General features: G+C 48.4%; 1 protein-coding gene across 2 annotated transcripts in view; it reads right to left on the reverse strand.

Moving 5' to 3' along the window:
- Positions 1 to 1,443: 1,443 nt before the first annotated feature.
- The window catches only part of LOC310885252 (uncharacterized protein), a 95,382-nt gene continuing 78,418 nt past the window's right edge, over positions 1,444 to 18,407 (reverse strand). Inside the window, exons 6-7 of one of the 2 annotated variants that reach the window (XM_083808378.1) lie at positions 17,871 to 18,051; positions 1,444 to 15,569 (exon numbers count right to left, since the gene is read on the reverse strand). In XM_083808378.1, coding sequence (XP_083664504.1) covers positions 15,460 to 15,569; positions 17,871 to 18,051 — 291 coding nt within the window. In that variant the 3' untranslated portion in view covers positions 1,444 to 15,459. Of the gene's footprint in view, positions 18,393 to 18,407 lie in introns of both variants that reach the window. The other variant, XM_083808379.1, reaches the window with a different exon arrangement.

Below are 18,407 nucleotides of genomic sequence, written 5' to 3' on the forward strand. Positions count from 1 at the left end.
CTCAGATGGTAGGAAAGGCCGTTATCAGCATGTAGCTGCAAGGAAAGATTTATTGCTCAAGCATCTTCTTTCCTATGCTTTGGGATCTTTTACACAGCTGCTTTTTGCTGAAACTCTAATCCGCTTGACAGCCTGCTGGTTGGTGGCTGAGCAGGGCTGCGTGCTGGTACCTGAGTCACATCCTCTCTTTAGAAATGGTCAGGCTTGATTTTAAGGTTCAATAACATTTGTTCTTTTCCCCGAGTGAACAGAAAGACAGCTATTCCAGCAGATGCAGTTCACGTTAGCCCTGCTATCACCTTTGGTCTTCCTTTCATCCTGAAGCGTTCACGTAATGGATGAACAAGCAAATAGAGGTCCAACCTGCCTCGCCTGTCCCGCAGACATCACTGCCATTCCCAGGCTGGCTTTGGACACTTGGCTTAGCACCCATCTCCACACCAGGCCTTTCAGTAGCATCCTGCTTTTTTTAAAGCAGGATCCTGCCCTGGATTTCACCACGCAGCCTCTCCCCAATGCTCAAGCCCTCACAGGAGAACCAGGGTTGGAGGGTGCACGTGAGCAGCAGGCCAGCCCCATCCTGCACAGCAGCTGCTGCGGACCCAGGCAGAGCCCCACCAGCTTCGTGTCTGCCGGTGGGCACACGATGAGAGCCCTCTTGTCTAGAAACAGACAGCTGGATGGCCAAGAGATGCTCTGTCCTTGCCTGATCCTGCGCTCCCCATCGTTCAGATCCAGCCCAAGCAGGCAGAGGGGTCGCTCCCTGCAGGGCAGCAGTGGGTTGTTTTTGGGTGGAAGGGCACTTCCATCATGAGAAAGGAAGGGAAAAAGCTTGATTTGCAGAGGGAGGTACATGCCGTACTTGGCTGGATACTTGATTGGGAATGAGCTGAGCTGGTAAATGTCTGCTTTCTATTCTTTATTGTGTTCCAGCTTGTTGGAGACCTCCAGACATGCTCCACTTAGAGAGCCTGCCTGCAGAATGGGCTAAATTAGAGGGCTGCTTCAGGGAGATTTTAAGGTATTTTTGGCCACAGTGAACTACTGTAGCTCATACACAGAAGATGAGCTTTAAATATGGAAAAAGACAACAACCCAGCTCCAAATGAGGCTGATGAACAAATCACGAAGGTTTCATAGCCCACTGAATGTTCAAAGAAGCATGAATACATGGCAGCCACGTGTATCTGTGAACCACATACTCTAAAGATTCATGAAAAAAAAAACATTTTTCTTCTTATTTCCCGTTTTTGTTAGAGATTTGAAAGGAGAAATAAGGCTCAGTCTCTCCATTTCTTTAGGGATACTTGTTATGTGTGTCTGGTACCCTGGGGAGCCTGTCTCTGACTTGCAGCTAACAGACTTACAATACTAATGAGAAATAGATCATACGAATGATATAACCAAAGTGATTCGGTCTGAAACAGGAGGCAGGACTTCACAAACACTTCTGGATACTTCCTAATTGATAACAGCAAAGAAGAGCCCTCCTAGGAATAAAGGAAGAAGCTCACAGCTGAAACAAAAGACTAGGAATCAAAACCACAGCACACTATTTCTGGCACAAGAGTTCTGCAAACCTGCGGACCTCTGAGTACAGTAGCATCATTACATACAAGAACAAAACATGCTCCAAAAGGATGTTAGGAACTTTCATAGGTACTGATAAGTTAAAATGATGAACATTTCTAGAAAAGAGACTGGCTGAAGTGCTAATAAAAAGTAAATCAAAAACCAAAACCTGGACACAAAGAACCTATGTTATTTTTGCTCATCATTGGTGCAACTTTTCCACAGTTTTGTTTTGCCTCTCTTTTCTTCCAGGAGCAGTGCCTGAAGCTGACAAGAACATGAAAAAGATTCACCTGATGTGTGTGTGTGTGTATATATATATATATATATATATATGTAAAGAGGGAGAGGGAGTTATTTCCAAGGAAGGCTATACCAAAGGGAAGGGCATAAGCACAGCTTTTCTGGATTAGCAGAGCCATTTAGGGATTTTTTTTGGCTTGTAACATTTCAGAAAGTCATGTCAGGGTGTAAGTAGAACCCAGCTGCAGCTTGCCAGCACCTGAGGAGCCTCGCAGTGGCCTTGCCATTAGCTGCTTTAACTTCAGATACAGGTGGCTTCAGGTGAGCCCTGCTGCTAATTAATGCCCCTGCTCGTGGAAATGAAGCAGCGCTTTGAAACTGGAAGGAAACAAATTAGTCCCTAGGGAAGTGAGGGATGTGTGGCAATGCTAGTTGCATCATCTAAAAGGCGTCGCGCAGGCAGCCAGGCCACTTCACTTCCCACAGCAGGGGCTTTTGTGAAAGGAAACTGAGGATGAAGGGACCCCCTGGGGACCGGGGCCATGAGGCACCTGAGAGCTGCAGCGTTAAAGCTGCTGGGGCCTTTCTGCAAGTGTTTTGTGATCCCAAACCTCTGCTGGTCTTAATCGGGTCAGGGCAAAATGGTATTAAACACACCGCAGCCCAAGTGAAGAGCACAGGTGAGGGAGGACTGGGTTTGCATCACTGAACACATTTAAAAGTTGAAAAGCTGCCAAAAAGGTTCCTTACCCACTAGAAGGGCAGCATTAAAGCCAGTACCCTGCCCCTGCTGCTTGGGGTGTCTGCTCTCAGACGGCTGCGGCCGAGATCGGTTCCCCAGGTTAGAGTCATTTAGTCACGTAGCAGCCTACCTTTACTTGGTTTTCCCTGGGTTATCGGAGGGCTGGTGTCTCACTAGGTCTTGGGCAGGGCTTTAGGAAAGCACTCTTCTTCTCGTGTATCTGTCACAACTTTTCCGTATGAGTCAGGGCAAGTTGTTTTGTGTGTCTGCACCCTGGTTTCTGATCGGTAAAATGGGGATAACTATCTCCCCTTTGTCCTGGGGAGAAAGGAGCATGGCTGTGACAGCCTTGATGGACGTGTTGAGGCTAAAACCAGCTGAGGAGCTAGGCAGCAGCTCTCCAAAAGGCTCCGAGGTCCCCTGCGGACTGCCTGGTCCTGCCTCTGCACAGGATCCGCACGCAGGGATGGGAGCATCGCAGCCCCTGGGACGGAAAGCGGATGATCAACATTCCTCCCAGCCACTACTGTGCTGCTAATTACTTTTAGTAAATGCGTGCTGTGGAAATCGCAGTTAATTTATGCCCAAATTAAGCCACATAGTTTCTATTATTTCCCTCAGACACTTGATGTATAAACAAAAAGTTTATCAATAGCAAATAAGCGACATCTGCTTGCTTGCGGAGTCACTCCCTAAGCTAAGCATGGGGTCTTTTCAGGTAAGTCCTAAGAAAAGGTTATGGTGTCTGAAGTCAGGTCACGGGTGGTTTTATTTCGGTGAGGAGCAGTAACCGCCTTACCCCACGCTATCAAATATCTTCTCTGCATGCACAGAAGCCCCGCGTGCAGTCTCTCCACTGATTTTTTAATGGACTCTGTCTTATGATAAGGCCATATGCTTTCCCTGACAAGAAACAAATATTGGGATTTTTCTTTTTTTCTTTTTCATCCCAAAGTCTTATTGCTAAAAAGGTCAAGTTTCTTCACTTGACTGTAAAAGGTAGCTAATTTCATGGAGGAGAACTGGAAGTGTTGCATTTTTCTGTGGCATTAGGGAAATGTTTTCCAAAACGTCCTTGCTACTCTTTCTGAAGAGGTGTACCCACATTCCTGCACAGTTCCTTAGATTTGTGGAGCAGAGCACGGAACCCATCATTCAGCCGCAGCGTTCTCCTTCATACTGTGTAAATTATGTACAAAGTTACGGAGGTGTGTGAGCATTTATAACCACAATATTGTGGAGGTGGCAGAGCACTGCAGCTGGGCTGCCAAACAAATCAGCCAGATGACATTCAGAGGTGCTTAAAGGAAAAACATGGACCCCTTCCTAAAAATTCCCTACTCAAAATTTAGTTTGAATTAGGGATGAACACACAAAAAAATACAGACATTTCCCAGAGTTATCTCTGCCTTTTTTTTTTCCCTGCCCAAGGTCCCAAACCCACTCCTTATTCCCAACAAATAATCAGTCATTCTGAAACCCCAACAAAACATATTTGATGTGTGCTCAACCTGAGCTAACAGAATAATTCCTTGGTGCTCTGTGCATAGAAGTACAGCATAGCCTACACTCCCTCTCAGCTCCCACCACCCCCTCTTGTTTTTTTTTTTTTTCCCCCATGTTTTTACAAAAAATCTGAAAAAAAAAAATAAATACAAAACTCTCTAACAGGCGCTGCTACCAGTGAAACCCAGGACACTGCTGTCTGTCTCCTGTCCCGAAGCAACAGGCCAGGCTGCTTTGGCAGATGGGTGCTGTTCTCGTTTACGCACCAGTTGCGGTCCCGCAGATGCTAAGATGCGGCTCCTCATGCCCGCTCCTTCCTTGCCTGGCAGCAGGCTTGTCCGTGACCCCTTCCTGCAGTCCTTCCCCGTGCAGGGCATCTGAATCCCACCGAGGAACCGCAGGGGCACCCTTGTTTTTGCTGCAGTGAGGCGCAGGCATCCTCATTTCTGGTTAGTCGCCTGTGCCATCGTTACAAGAGCTCTGTTCTGCTGTTTGACGGGGAGGGATGCGTTTCACTTTCACACAGTCAAAGCAAAAACGAGCCCAAACTGCCATCTGCGATGCAAGTGCTCTTATGATTTGGAAATATTTGGAGTCTGGAGACGTGCTGCATAGATCTCAAGTGGATCTTGTTCAGATGCTTCCCACCTCCTGCCTGGATTTCCCTCGCACTCAGCTCCGCTCCCAGCCCTCTTACTCACAACACAGGTGCCTTACGTCTTGTACTGCATTCACATTCACTTTCCCTAATGAATAAGGTGAAAAAACACTCACTGCTTTTTCCAGCCTTACCTTGAAATACAGCTTTTGCCTTAGTCTCTGTGCCAGGGACTATCTGCATGTGTTTAGTAGGCCTGTCACTTACGAACGCTCATCCCCAGTGAATCACATACCGTGCTCTCCGAGGGCTGCTCCCATGAAATGAATGGGGTATGCTGATTCTTGCAAACCACCGAGTTTATTTTCTGCCGGATGATCTTAGCAGTTTAACAGCACCGGGTGACAATTTTTACTATTCCCTGTGAGTCCAGGAGCTGAGCTCTGAACTAATTGCAGCACTTTGGTGCTAAGCACTGGTGCTCTCTCTCTTGCCCTCCATGGGATGACTCAGTAGGATTTTGGGGTCCCCCCCCCTTCCTTTACAGCTCCGGATGAGGTAGAGCTTTGTGTCTCTGTCGTGGACCAACATGGTTCAACAATTTTTCAGGGTAACTGTTGGTGTAAATAACCCAGATAATCTTGGCTGCCTGCACTACTTTTGAGAAACACATTCTCCATGATTGTTTTTTGCAATACGGAGCACCAAGCTGGTTAATTCCCATCCTTGACAAAAGTGAATTACACTCTGCATGGCAGCTGAAAGCCAGTTAAAGCCACCATTGGAAGTAATTGGACACCTTCAGGTCTGCTGTCCTCCCCAGTGTGATGTGAACAACTACGCCAGGCACAGAAATGCCGCCCCGGTGACAGAAGTGTTTTCAGCTCTCACTGCTCCCAAATCCCCCACCCCTAATGCAAGACATTAGAAAAGCTACAGAGATGTTCCCTTCCCAGCTTTTCCAGAATGTCTCTTGCTTTCTAAATCCTTTTATTAATCTGAAGATATGACTAGCCTCAGATAATGACATGCATTATTGAACATTTATTAAATGTACTGAATTAATTATCTGCATTTATTGAACCATGGTAGTAGAAAATATAGATGTTCTCCTCTTTAGCAGCTCCAGAATGCTTAAGAAGATTCTCCAGGGAAAGGTTTAGGTTCCTGGGACATGCAAAGCTGTAGATGAATGAGCCTGGCCACAGAAGTCTCCTTCTGCTACCACCTCCAAACGCCACCACTTTTAGCTTCCTTCAGGAATGTTGCTGGTTTCCTTGTTTTGTCGCTTCCTGCTAACACCTGCGTGGCTGTCGTTCTGGATTGCCACCAGGACATGCAACCAAACCCGCCCTGCTCTGCAGATGGAGAGGGAGCCTACAGCCAGCAGAGGCAGAAGGATGGCTTAGCTTCCCGTGACTGCTGGTGCTTCTTTGCACTGTTTGCAGAGGTGATGTCTTCACCACCAGAAGCATGGTAATTCAGTTCATATTCTCTGGACCTAGCGCAGATCTCTCTGACAAGGTAACCTACGCGTTTGTCCCTTTGATAAATGGTGTGCCGGGCCAATTACCATTTTGAGAGTATCTTCTTGATATCTTTTTTCATGGCCCAAAGCAACCAATATATATCTTTTTAATATCTAGGGTGAACTCCTCTCGGGGTTGAACATCCCCAATCATAACGTTTTCTGGTTCATCAGTTTCACTTCTTGCTCCTTCTGGAAATGACACCCAAGTATTTACACCTATGCCTCGGTGCCTGCGCTGCCGAGTTCCTGCCTGATATTGGTCACTTCATCACGAGTGACAGCTCCGGGGATGGAGGGAGGCCGTCGATCAGCGCTGGACAAAGGCTGCAGGACGCTTTGGGCCCTGCGGCTCCAGGTCACGGTTTGCATGTTGGGATAGCCGTGTAGATTTTCAGTTTTAGCTTCTGTGGAGATTATCTAGGTCTGGAACAACTTTGATAGGTCTGGAACAACTTTCATTAGTTTCTGTATAACTTTTAAGTAGCGGATGATGTTTTCCATGCACACTGGAGAGCTGTACTACAAATACCAGGGGACTCTCCATTAGTCTAAAAGAAGAAAGTGCATGGGCATGTTGGCCTCCAGGGTAGTAACTGATTTTTCTGCAATTTTCAAAATTGGCTGGAAACTTGTAAAATGCCCTCTTCCATTTATCTTTCCCCTTTGTGGATGTTAAACTGGGAAAGAGAATTTTTAACAGCATGTGTGACTTGTGCTTAAATAGCACCCTGCTCAGTGCTTCTGGTTTCCTGTTCAGAAGTGAGAAGTTAATGCACTTACTACAGTAAACACAGGGGCCGAGGTAGAATTCAGGTTATCTGAATGTGGCCTCAAGAATATACCAAATGTGGGATTGTGGTGGTGCTCTGTACATCTCAGTGTTTTTAAACCACCGAGCATCTGTCATGACCACCTGTTCTTCCCTTTCCCGAGCTCAGCTTTATAGAAGGGCTTTGGAAGGAATGTATTTTGAATCACTTGGCCATTTGCTTCTACTGGTGTGACTTGCTAGCTCCACGAAACCCAGGAACTGCTCGCACACAACAAAACTCCTCTTTATCCTGAAAGGGATCATCTGTGCCAGCTCATCCACATATTGCCAGAAACATCGGCTGATTCACGAGCAATTACTGCAAAACAAAGCAATGAACCAATTCTTGACTGCACATGAGAAACTGGGACACTTCCCACGAATGCTACATCTCTTTGCAAGGGCTATCTATCTGCAGATGGAAGCACTGTGATATTTCACTCATGCCCCCTGGATGGTATCTGCTTTACAAGGTGCCGTTCCAAAAAGGCCTCCAGCATCCCCTGCCCTAAGGACCGGTGAGATCTCCGAAGGGCTGAATGCCAGCTGCTCACACAGGATACGTGGAAGTGGGGGCTCAGTTCCTGCAAGCGCTTGGCTTCTGGACTGATGCTGAAGTCAGCTACCTGAAGTCCAGGCTAGCTCAGCCTGCATGATTCATTTTTCATTTATGAAGTGAGAAAACTGGTTAAAAACAGAAACCTGGCAGCATCTGAGCAAAAGAAATATCCCTTAAACAGAAAAGATGAGAACTGGAATCTAAGCGGAGCGTGGGTTATAAAGACTGTATCTTTCTCCTGCAATTGCACATGCTGTTTATTCCAAAGTCTTCCCTGCAATTGAACTAGATGGAAGGAGAACAAGTTCTTACAGAGCACTTGTGTGGCAGAAACCGTCTCTTCTGGTGCAATACTTGCTTCGCCATCTGTGAAATTAAGAACATTAGAGGTATTCTCACTGGAGCTCCCTGACGCTTCCTAAGCTTAGAGGAATGCTGAGGTGGGAAATGTTCCTTCCCAGAGCCTGTTGATTGAATCCATGTGGAAATCTCTACCTGACAATTAGGCTCGTATGCCTGAACTGGAGCACAGTTCTCCGTCAGTTGCTGCTCTGGAAATTTAACCCCTGCAAGAAGTGTTTGCTCATTTCACGGAGGCATCCTGCTTCCAAATATTCTGGGTAAAAGAGCACCTGCATATCAGTTGCTAAAGGGAAGATGTGACCCAGGAGTAGACCAGAGGTAAAGGTCACGTTCACCGTGGGTTACACACGCTGGGTTATGCCACCAGAGCCACATGTAAGAGATGAATGTGGGTGCTCTTGTTGGTGCCAGGTAAGAACTGGATGGATACGCTTGAGCTGCAAGAGGCCACCTTGATGGCCCCTGAACGCAGGCTGGGCCCATCCAAGTATTTAAGTGATACAAAAATGAGTAAATGTCTCTTTGAGGCAATGAGAGGATTTGCCACTAAAATGTTTTAGAGAGATGAATCTACTGAACTAGGAAATGTGACAATATTCTGTGACAATATTCTGTGACAATATTCTGTGACAATATTCTGTGACTGAGAGAAGAGGTTTTGCTTCAGCAAAGAAACACCCCAAAAGATTGGGCAGGAGATAAATGTCAGCAGTCACGGAGAGATCGCAGCCTCTTCTCTTCATGCAGAGGGGAAAGAAAGCCTCCATCTCACACACAGCTATAATTCACAGCTCCCGAGGCCAAAGCAGCTTCCTTTGCTCGCAGGCAGAACGCTCCTCACAACAGCTAGGCAGGTGTTTTTCGCTCGCTGTCGTTTGCCAGCCTTGGGCTATGGCTGCAACCCCAGTATACAAAGTCTAAATCTGTTCAGAAGATGGGAACGGTACCCAGAGCCACAGCTTTCAAGAAAATGCAAAAACTATTTGGTACAGACCTGGTAAAAGGCTTGGTTGGGATCCTCTGCTTTGGATACCACCCCCTCCATCCATCAGGGCAGGTTCTTGGCGTAGGGCACTTGCAGAGGTGAAGATCTTCAGTTTCCAAAGCACAAACTAGGGTCTCCCTGATTGTCACAGCGCTGCTACTAACTGCTCCTCTGGAGGGACAGCCTTGCACTGAGTGGGAATGCCGAGTCCCCTCTCGGTTATAGGAGCCGCACGCACTTGGTGAGGAGTAATGAGCCATTGTGAGCCTCTGTGTGTGCCAACGTTTTCTCTGCAATGCACATATTTTGAGAAATGCATTGCCAACTCTAAACAGAGGAGCTACCCTTCATGTTTTTTCACTGATCTCTCTCCTTGAATAAGGTTTTGAATAATGGGAATTAGTGTTCCACCTCTTCTAGTAAACGAACATCTTTGCTCTTCATTTTGAGAGAGCGCTGTCTACCCTTCAGCCTGCTGCAAAGAGGTTTTTAGTGTCCCAGAAATAAAGGCTGTGGATTTGTGGAAGCCAGTAAGACAGGGACCAGTAGCTAGCTGAAAATTCAGGATTAGACCTTGGAAGAAATGTACCTGTCCTCAACAAGAAAACTACTTTTCCAGCCCCAGTTCTCCCTACCCTTTGCCTTGCCTCGGTCCCAGCCCTGAATGTACAACCATCAGCCGCAAATGACTGAAAATTCAGGAACTGGTCTTGGGAAGAGCTGGTCCCAGTCCTCATTTCCTTATCTCTTATTTCACAGCTGACTTCATTCTTCAGAGAGTACTCTGACAATCCCTATCTCAGTTTCCACCTTTTATTTTTAACTTAAATACTTCTGCCTCAGAATAGTTGTTTTTATCGTAGCCCTGGCTCAGTTGCTTTTCTCCCTCTTGAGGTTTCATAATGTTGTGTTTATCTAATGATAATCTCAGTTCTGACCAAACATGAGTATCTACACTAGCTTATTGTTTCACGTTTGCTGGAGTGCTTTGCACCCATTGTTTTGCAGCCATTGCTACTGTAAGGAGAAAAAAAGACAAAAAAAAAAGTGCTTTCAGCTAGTTACATTTTGGTTCAGTTTCTGATAGCATGCCTGCTGTGTAATGGAGACATGCAGAGGTGAATCACGTCGCAGTTATTTTGGCTGCAGTCCTGAAAAGTGATCCGTGTGGCGAGACACTCATTGACACCAGGGGCGTTATCACCGGGGCAGGCGGTCTGGGGCTCGGCAGTCCCAGGAGAAACGTGGGGTCCCTCCCTGTCCTCACACCAACAAACCTTCCCATGCAGCGTTAGAGGAAACAGAATCCCCTTCTCTCTGGCTTCAAGCCTTGCCCACGGGGAAGGTGGCATGCAAGCCTCTTCGAGAAGCAGTAGGAGGGAGCTATGTGTTGCAAATGGGGTGCTCTGATCCTGGCCCCTTCCTCTCCCTGATTTTTCTCAATCCCATTTCTTTGACCTTGGGAAACAGCCATTTCCAAGCCAAGCCTAGTCTCTTTGCCAAGCGTGCTGTTAAATATTGAGGGAAATGTTCAAAGTGAACAACATATTTATCCTTGTGAGGCAAATGATAGGTTTGCTTCAAACCAAGCCCTATTCTGCTGTGATTTATTCTCATAGTCTATATTCCTTTCTTTTTTAAAAAAGGTATTGAATTCAGGTGATGTATTTTTGACATGATTGATTTTGACCTGAATGTGCCTGAGCTAAATGAATCCACGTTGCCAATTTCCCCTGCCCGTGACTGAGGAACAGCCCAGCTGATAAGGGCATTCTTCTTTCACTTGGATGTTAGAGCAGTGGTCCTTGTTTCCAGCAGAGGAGCCAGCTGCATTGTATCAACAGCACGCTGAAATCGTGGCAAAAGCATAGAACAAAACTAGAGGTCTTGCATTTCCTTTGAATTCAGCTTTCACATGTTCTAAGGCAGTTTATTCCAGGTCAAAAGAGAAACTCAGGTGGACCAATACCGGCAACTTTCATCCCTGCCGGAGCTGCTCTGTCCCCGCACAGCAGCTGCTCAGCCCACAAAGAAGTGCCTCACATCGCCCTTGGGAAACCTCTGCTCCCAGGTTTGGCGTGTGCTCAGGAAAACTCCATACGGAGGAAAAGCTGCTGAGATAACGGTCCTTTGGCAGAAGTGATGTGAGAGAGGAAATAACACGGTCCTCGTGGTGCTTAACCCTTCAGCCTAGCACGTGGACATGGATGCTTGCTGTAGCCGGTGCCCTCTGCACTGGAAGGGGCCTGGAGGTGGCTTCGTGGTGGTTGCTGTCCCTGCCAGACAGGTTTCCAGAGGCAGCACCCGTCTCTAGATGCAATGAACAGCAGGTCGGGTGTGTGCGAGGGTGGTCTGGCATCAGTCGGTGAGTAAGAGGAGTGGCCCCGGGACGTTTGGTATCTCTAAGGTTTGGGAAGTCAGCGGTGATTTGCGCAAGGTTTCGTCCAGACTTGCCTGCTCCCAGCTCCCGGGTGCCAGTCCCAGAGGCTGCTCACCAGGAGGGCAGGTGCAGCTCTATTGATTCCTAAATGACAGCTTGAGATCAAGCCTGGCTTTATCCCCGTTGTCTCCTCTGTACGTCTTCAGTGCCAGGTTCATTAAACTGCGAATCCTTATCTCCAGCCACTAATCACGGGGACTGGTGTTTAAGTGGGACCAGCGTCCTGCTGGCTGTGCTCGCACAGGGTTTCAGGCAGTCCCTGGGGCTAGATATATAGGAAACTGATGAAGGCCCAAATAGGATCTGGCCCCAGGAATCACTATTTCCTATATTCCACATTTTGGCAGAAAACTCCTCTTCTTTGTTTCAAGGCAGGTAAGCAAGGGCACGGATGTGGACACATTACTTATTCTGTTCACTGTTGCTTCTTTTAACATTAGTATTAAGGAAAACCAACCAACTAAACAACCAAAAAAACAGAGGGCAAAAAGAGAGCCAGTGACAGTCACTGCCCGAAGACCTTGGAGCCAAGGCATGTGACCAGAGCAAGCCAACAGCCACAAGACCAAGAAAAGGATCTGCACAGTTCCCAGGCAAGTAGGAACGTTAATTATAACTTGCCACGTGCCCATCCCTTGTCAGCTTGGTAGCTGTTGTTATGGTGAATAAGTAATTACATGAGTGCCTAGAGGCACTGTTCAGGATCCCATAATACCAGAGAAAATCACTTTCCCACATAGTGCACACAGAGACTGTGTTGCAAGCTTGCTTTGAATCACAGAAAACCCTTTAAAAATAGCTGGGGAAATTCTGTGGAACCTTTAAAGGCTTTGCTCCTCATCTCCTGTTCTGTAAAGTCAAACATTGTCAGAGTGGACCTCGTGATCTCAGCGCTAGCTCACTGTTTTCCTTTCGTCTTTTCTCTGTCTGTGACAAATGAATCTGTATTTTTACAAGGGATAGCAAAAAAAAAAAGGGGGGGGGGGGGGGATTCAGAAACTATCCAGGAGGTGAGGGAACTGTGAGACATACCTGGAAGGCTTGTGATTCTTGTCCTGCCACCAGCAACCACCGAGAAAAGCCTGCCTTCCTTCCCCCTCTCCCATCAGGTATGTACACACACTGATTAAGATCCCGTAAGTATACACCTTGATTAAGATCCCATATGTACACACATCGATTAAGATCCCACCCGAGGCCTCTCTCCCAGTTTTAATGGCCCAGCCTTCTCAGCCGCTCCTCGCACAAAAGATGTTCCAGTCCCTTCGCTGGACTCTCCCCAGTAAGCCCGTGTCTGTTTGCTGCTGGGGAGCCCAGAACTGGCACAGCACTCCAGATACACCATAGGCAACCACAGCAATGAAAAAAGGCATTTTCTGCCGTGCTGTTTCTCAATCCAAGTGTTTCATATTTCTGGGAACGCTTCCTCTTCCAGACCCTGCTGCAGCCCAGCCAGATGTATTTACATGCAGCTGGACAGAGATGTCAAAGTGTAAATGTAGGTCAGAAGCGTAAATGCTGCTTTAACATCCTTTCATTTCTGTGCTGCCCTCCGGTGCCATGGGACTGACCCCGCCCTGGGGTTTATTTTGCCAAGCCAAAATAAAGGCATGGCTCTGCGCATGCCTCAAACATGCCTCATTTTTACCTTTCCTGTCTGCATCCCTACAAGTCCTCTCTGTGAGCCGGAGCTGAGCCCCTGGGGGACTCGATATTGCTTTAGCAGCCATAAATAACCTGCTCGGAGGAGAACAAAGGCGTGGAGGAGCCTGGTGAAGCTGGGCTGTGGGGTGGCTGCAGCTGGTGAGCGGCTGTGGGCATGGCCCCAAGGCCTGGCAGGGGACACCTGGCTCAGGGACGGGCTGCCCGGTGTTGATGTCACACCAGGGACACGCAGATGCACGTTTGCTTAAACTAATTAACACGACGGAAGCTACCTCCTCATCTGGCTCTGCTGACGGCTGGCGCAAGCTCGTTTTTGTATCAGTTTATTAGCTCTGATAGCTGATCTTATCTAATTGAATTATCTCCTAATGATGACTGTGCTTTGTGCGTGTATTAGGAAAGGAGAGAGTAGAAACCCAGCATCACGGGGCTTTTCTCCTCCCAGAAGAAAAGAAAAGCTCGCTCTGTTGCTGTTAACTTTGGCAAGGCGTTGTTAGGGAATTCGAGGGCCTGGGTTGAAGGTTAATGGCATGAAGATAGGATTAATGGCAACTCAGGCCAGGACTCAAGAACCAATATTACAGCTTGTGGACTGAGAATTGAGCTGTTTTCTCAGTGGATGAAAAAAAGACTGATTGAGAAATGGCCACAGTAATAACAACGGGCACAAAGAAGCACAAAGCCCCAGGGTCGGCAGCAGGGAGGTGCCTGGCCGGAGGCACGCCGTGCCGTGCTCAGCAAGGAGCAGCCCCGTGGAGCAGCGTTCTGGCAGATGATGCTCCAAAGCTGGCTGCAGATCTGAAATGGAGGGATGTCAAACCCAGATTGAAAAGAAGAGCAATATCTGAGGCAGAAACAAAGCCCGAAAGCCTGTGCTGTGTTGTTTAATTTCTCCAAAGTGCTGTGGTTCATTCTCTAGCATGTTCTCTGCTGCAGAAAGCAGGTCCTGAAGGGCTCGGTGCCTCTTTTCTGGGTTGGTTCATCTCAGAAGCAGAGACGTGCTCCACCAGGCCATCCTCGCATTCTTGCTTTCCTCTTCATCTTGTCTGATGTTTAAGACTGTTTATATTTAGCACAGTGCTGGAAAGAAAGATGTTTTTCAAAAGCCTGCTTCATGCATGTCTTCTCTATTTCTTTTTTTCCTTTCTCATTTTACTGAACTAAAATTCAACGACAGCTTTTGGATAGAGGATAGCAATATTCCATAAAAACCTGCGAAAGGCAGTAAAGTCACTACAGCCTAGGAATAAGCTGAAGCCACTTGGAGTTGCTACGAAGCTGGACTCTTCAAACAAGGGGCTGCAAATCCAGGGCAGTCGTGTTGGGATGGGACTGACACAGATATTTGTGGTGCAGAAGTCTCCACTTGACCAAGTTGTCTGCGATCTCTGTTTTCACGTTGTTATTTTCACATGATTTGCCAGTTCAGGACGCAGGAGGAACACAGCGTGCCTGCAGGCCTCGTAGCCAACCGGCCCTTGGACTGGGAGCACTGGGAGCAGGTGGGACCACAGGGAGTTGCCCAGCTGGCTTTGCTGCCCTCTCTGTAGATATTATGAAGTAGTTTGTGTGGCTTCAGTTGGCTTCTACTTGGAGTCCCCTCAAACAGATAGCTTCCCATATGAACTGCTGTGTGCCAGCAGTGCTGGGAGGGAAGATAACAGGTTGTCTTCAGTCTCAGGCTGTTGTCGGAATGAACAACGGGGCCACTGCAGGGTTTCCTTCACCTGCTGAAATACTGGGAGCTGCAGGAGCTCCTCAAAATGAACTGTGGTGAGGGTGTGAAAAAGCTGTGTGAGAACAGAGGCTGCAGTTCTGGCTGGGAAAACAACACCAGGTCCATTCCAGGACCCTTCCTGCTTTCCCTTCCTGCCTTCTCCTAGTCACACTGTGGCATTTTTTCCTGCACAGAGGCAGGCAGGTGAACGGAGCATCTGTTTTCCCTCAGCACAGCCCTCTGCACGCGGTGTTCAGCGCAGCCCGGGGCATGGAGGCTGGAGGCTGCTGCTGTATCTGCGTGGGGCTGGGGCTCCATTCGCTGCCTGAGTCCCTGCAGCCCGGCCCAGCATTGCTATAGAAACAAGGAGAAGGGAAGAGATGTGCAGGAATCTCAGCAGCTGACCAAAAATAGCTCCTACCTACCCGGCGTGCTGGAGCCGTTCACAGCCTGACCTTTCTGCTGGAGCCTCCTGTGTTTTGTGGAGGAGACACAATTTGCTTTCGCGTGGCCCCGTTACGACTCGCCTCTGCAGCCAGCCGCTGTGCTGCCAGCTGGATCCCAGGGCTGGCTGCTTAGGGGGTGGTGAGGGGGGAAAAAGGGACAGAGCCCAAGAGCGAGCTGCCCTCTGCAGCCCTCCCCAGCACCAGGCTGGGAGCAATGCGACGTCCTCCCAGTGGGTCTGGGTATTTCTGTGGGTCTTCACACGTGGGGCCTGTAATGCCGCTCACCCGCTGGCCCTTCTCAGGGCTCCGGGGGAAGTCTGTGGCTCCTGGGCCTCGGCCGGATTCAGGCCTCCCAGGTTGGAGCTCTCCAGGGATTGCAGCCCTCGTGTCACTGGCAAAAAAAAATACCTTGGTATTCATTTCTGAGGCAGGCGTCTGACAACTGTGGGATCTGAGAGAGCCGGGTGCTGCTTTCTATTCCTAGGACAGCTTGAGTCATGGGACCTGAGAGACAGAGCCGCATCCTGCATCCCACCGGGGCTTTCCTCCCATCTAAATCAGCATGACAGGCTGAGGCTCTCTAAGAAAAGAAAGGCAGATCTTTGTCAGTGCCTCTCAGCCGTTCTCCAGCTGCTGCCTTCCATGACGGAGGGACCGGCTCCCTGGCGGTCAGCCCTTCTCCTCCCATCCTCCCACCATGGGGCAAAGCCCCCCAAAACATCACTCCTCTGCCCCCAGGCTGCTCCCGAACCCCCCACAGTGGCTCCTCCAGCTTTACATGCCTCACGAAACTGAGACCTGAGAAATTGCCTATAGACAGCCACTGGATTTAAGACTGATACCCCATAAGGCTGTTTTTTCTTTCTTTTCCTCAGGCTTTCAGAATCAGATGGATTTATTTATCCATCAGCACCCATGCCTGCCTCCGGAGGGATTTCTTTAGGCACTGTCAGCTCTCTTTGCCCTTGGCAGGTGGGCAGTATGGCTACAGAAACCTCGCTGCTCCAAGGAGGCAGGTTGGATGCTTCGTTGAGGGGAGATGACCTTTGTTTTGACATATATTTTGCCTCTTAAAATATTCCTTTTTTGTTGTTGTCATTTTTCTCCAGTGATAGGCAAATCTCTCTTCGGGCTTTGGGCTTGTTTTCATTCTCACTGTAAGAGCTGGGAAAATTATGTAATTTTTTTCCAAAAAGAAGTTACTTTATAAGCAGCGGAGGCAAAAAACACTTTCCTTCTCTTGCCCAGCTACAACTGCAATAATCTGTGAGCAGGCAGTGCCCGGGGAGCCACAGCAAATGCCCACGGCCATCACAGTGCTCATCGGCAGCTGGCAGCGGGGACAGGCCAGTGCTGTGCCGGGCTTTTTTCTGTGGGAACAGAGCTCTGACGTTGGTTATCTCCTGAAAATCCTTGCTGCCAAGCCCTGCCCTGCGTATTGTGAGTGCCACCTTCTTCCTAAGCCAAATACTCTCTGGACATGTTAGAACAAGTTGATGAGAGCTAATGAGGCCGGGCTGATTTATTGAAACCAGCTCGCTTGGTTTTTCTCGCCGTAGCGCAGCTCTAAGCGAGGGATAAAGGCACTGACATCACCGGTGTGAGTCTGATGTAACGCCAGGGAAAGGAGGGGCAAGCACACGCTGTTCAATCAGCTGCTCTGGCTGCAGATTTGCTTGGCATCTCCTATTTGTGTCACTTGTCTCAAAATAGGAACTGCCAGCACTTTGCTAAATGCAGTGGAAATTCCTTTTCTTCCAGTGCTGGGGCTCGAAAATCTCCTGGAGCCTCCTCCTCTGCTACGCTGCTTCTGGAGCATCCCACAGACGCGCCTGGGGAAGGTGCACCAGGCAGCTCTGCCCATCTCTGCAGCACCAGCATGCTACAGGGACCATTTATTTCTTTTTTTCCCCCCACGGTGGAGGCTTCCCAGGCTGCTGCCCCGAGCCCTGGACCTCCTCATGCTGCTGCTGCTTTGCCTGCGGTCTGCAAGCACTTGCAGAGGGCCAGGGGCTGAATCCACCACTTCGCAGTCTCTGGCCCAGGCTCCCAGCCAGATCTTTAAGGAAGTAAAAGCGGGGGTCTGCAGCTACAGCTATTTGAAGTGCCTCCAAGTTGGCTGCCTGGCGGGTTGTGTAACTTCTATGGCATCTGCAGCAGCCATCCTCCTGGGAATCCCGTGCCTTGAAGTCCCTGACAGAGCCACTCTGACACACGTTCTGCGTAGGTGTTTTCTTTCACCACTTAATCAGCAAATGGTCGATCTCTTGTTCATGCCCCAGACAAAGCGGGATACAGTCGGACCTAGGCAGGGTCACTGCGGTGACTCGGCCCGGCAGGAACAGAAATGCATTAGAAATTTTCTGCTGCTTGCTGTTGAAGCCACCTTTACACGGTGCATGCTTGGTATGTCGAACAACAGGAATCCAACTCTGTTTGGGGTTTCAGGGGCTGTAGTAAGACATTAAATCAGCTCTTAAAGTGGAAAAAAGGGACAGAGAAGGAGAGTCTTCCTGTAATGAAGACTCCAATGGAATACTTCATCCTGAAACCTGCTCAGTGCCAGTCCGCGGCAGCAATCACAAAATTTCAATAGGAAAACAAATGATTTCTACTAGCTTCATCATTAAATAGTGTCAGTAAAAGCTGGCTTTACAAATTAGTTGAGTAAAGAGCCTCACAAAGCACTTACTCTGGGAGCTCCCTGCGGTGGCAGGCTGCTGTCCCCAGTACCCCATCCATAAGAGGGATGGAGCAGTCCCACGGCCCTGGGAAAGCTCTGCTTGTCTGCCTTCTTCCTCTTCCTCATGTATTTTCTTCCTCCAAAAGCTGCCGTTACCTCTCACTCCAACAGCATTGTCCCTGAGACCGAACTGCGCCGTCAGTAAAGTTGTTTTAATAAACGATACATTGTGTGCAACCTCATTCTTGTGCGTTCCACATAATGGGGATTGGAACTTAATAAAAACCAAGTTTTCAATGCCTCATGCATTCTTTCTTCGTAGGAATTAGGCTCTTATTTAAAGGGGGTTTTATTTGCTGATTACAAATAGTGCATTCATGCATCGAAGGAAGTTATTCCTTGATTCTCAGCGGGCAGAAATCAACATGGGCTTCTGACTCCAGAGGGCTGTGCTGATTTCCCCCACTGAAGAGATGACCCTTTCTTCCCAGGCAGCTCTGCCTTTCCCTGAACAGCTTCCAAATGATGACTCTACCCACAGATAAA

Source organism: Anser anser, assembly GCF_964211835.1.
Source record: "Anser anser genome assembly, chromosome: 22".
NCBI classification, from domain to species: Eukaryota; Metazoa; Chordata; class Aves; order Anseriformes; family Anatidae; genus Anser; species Anser anser.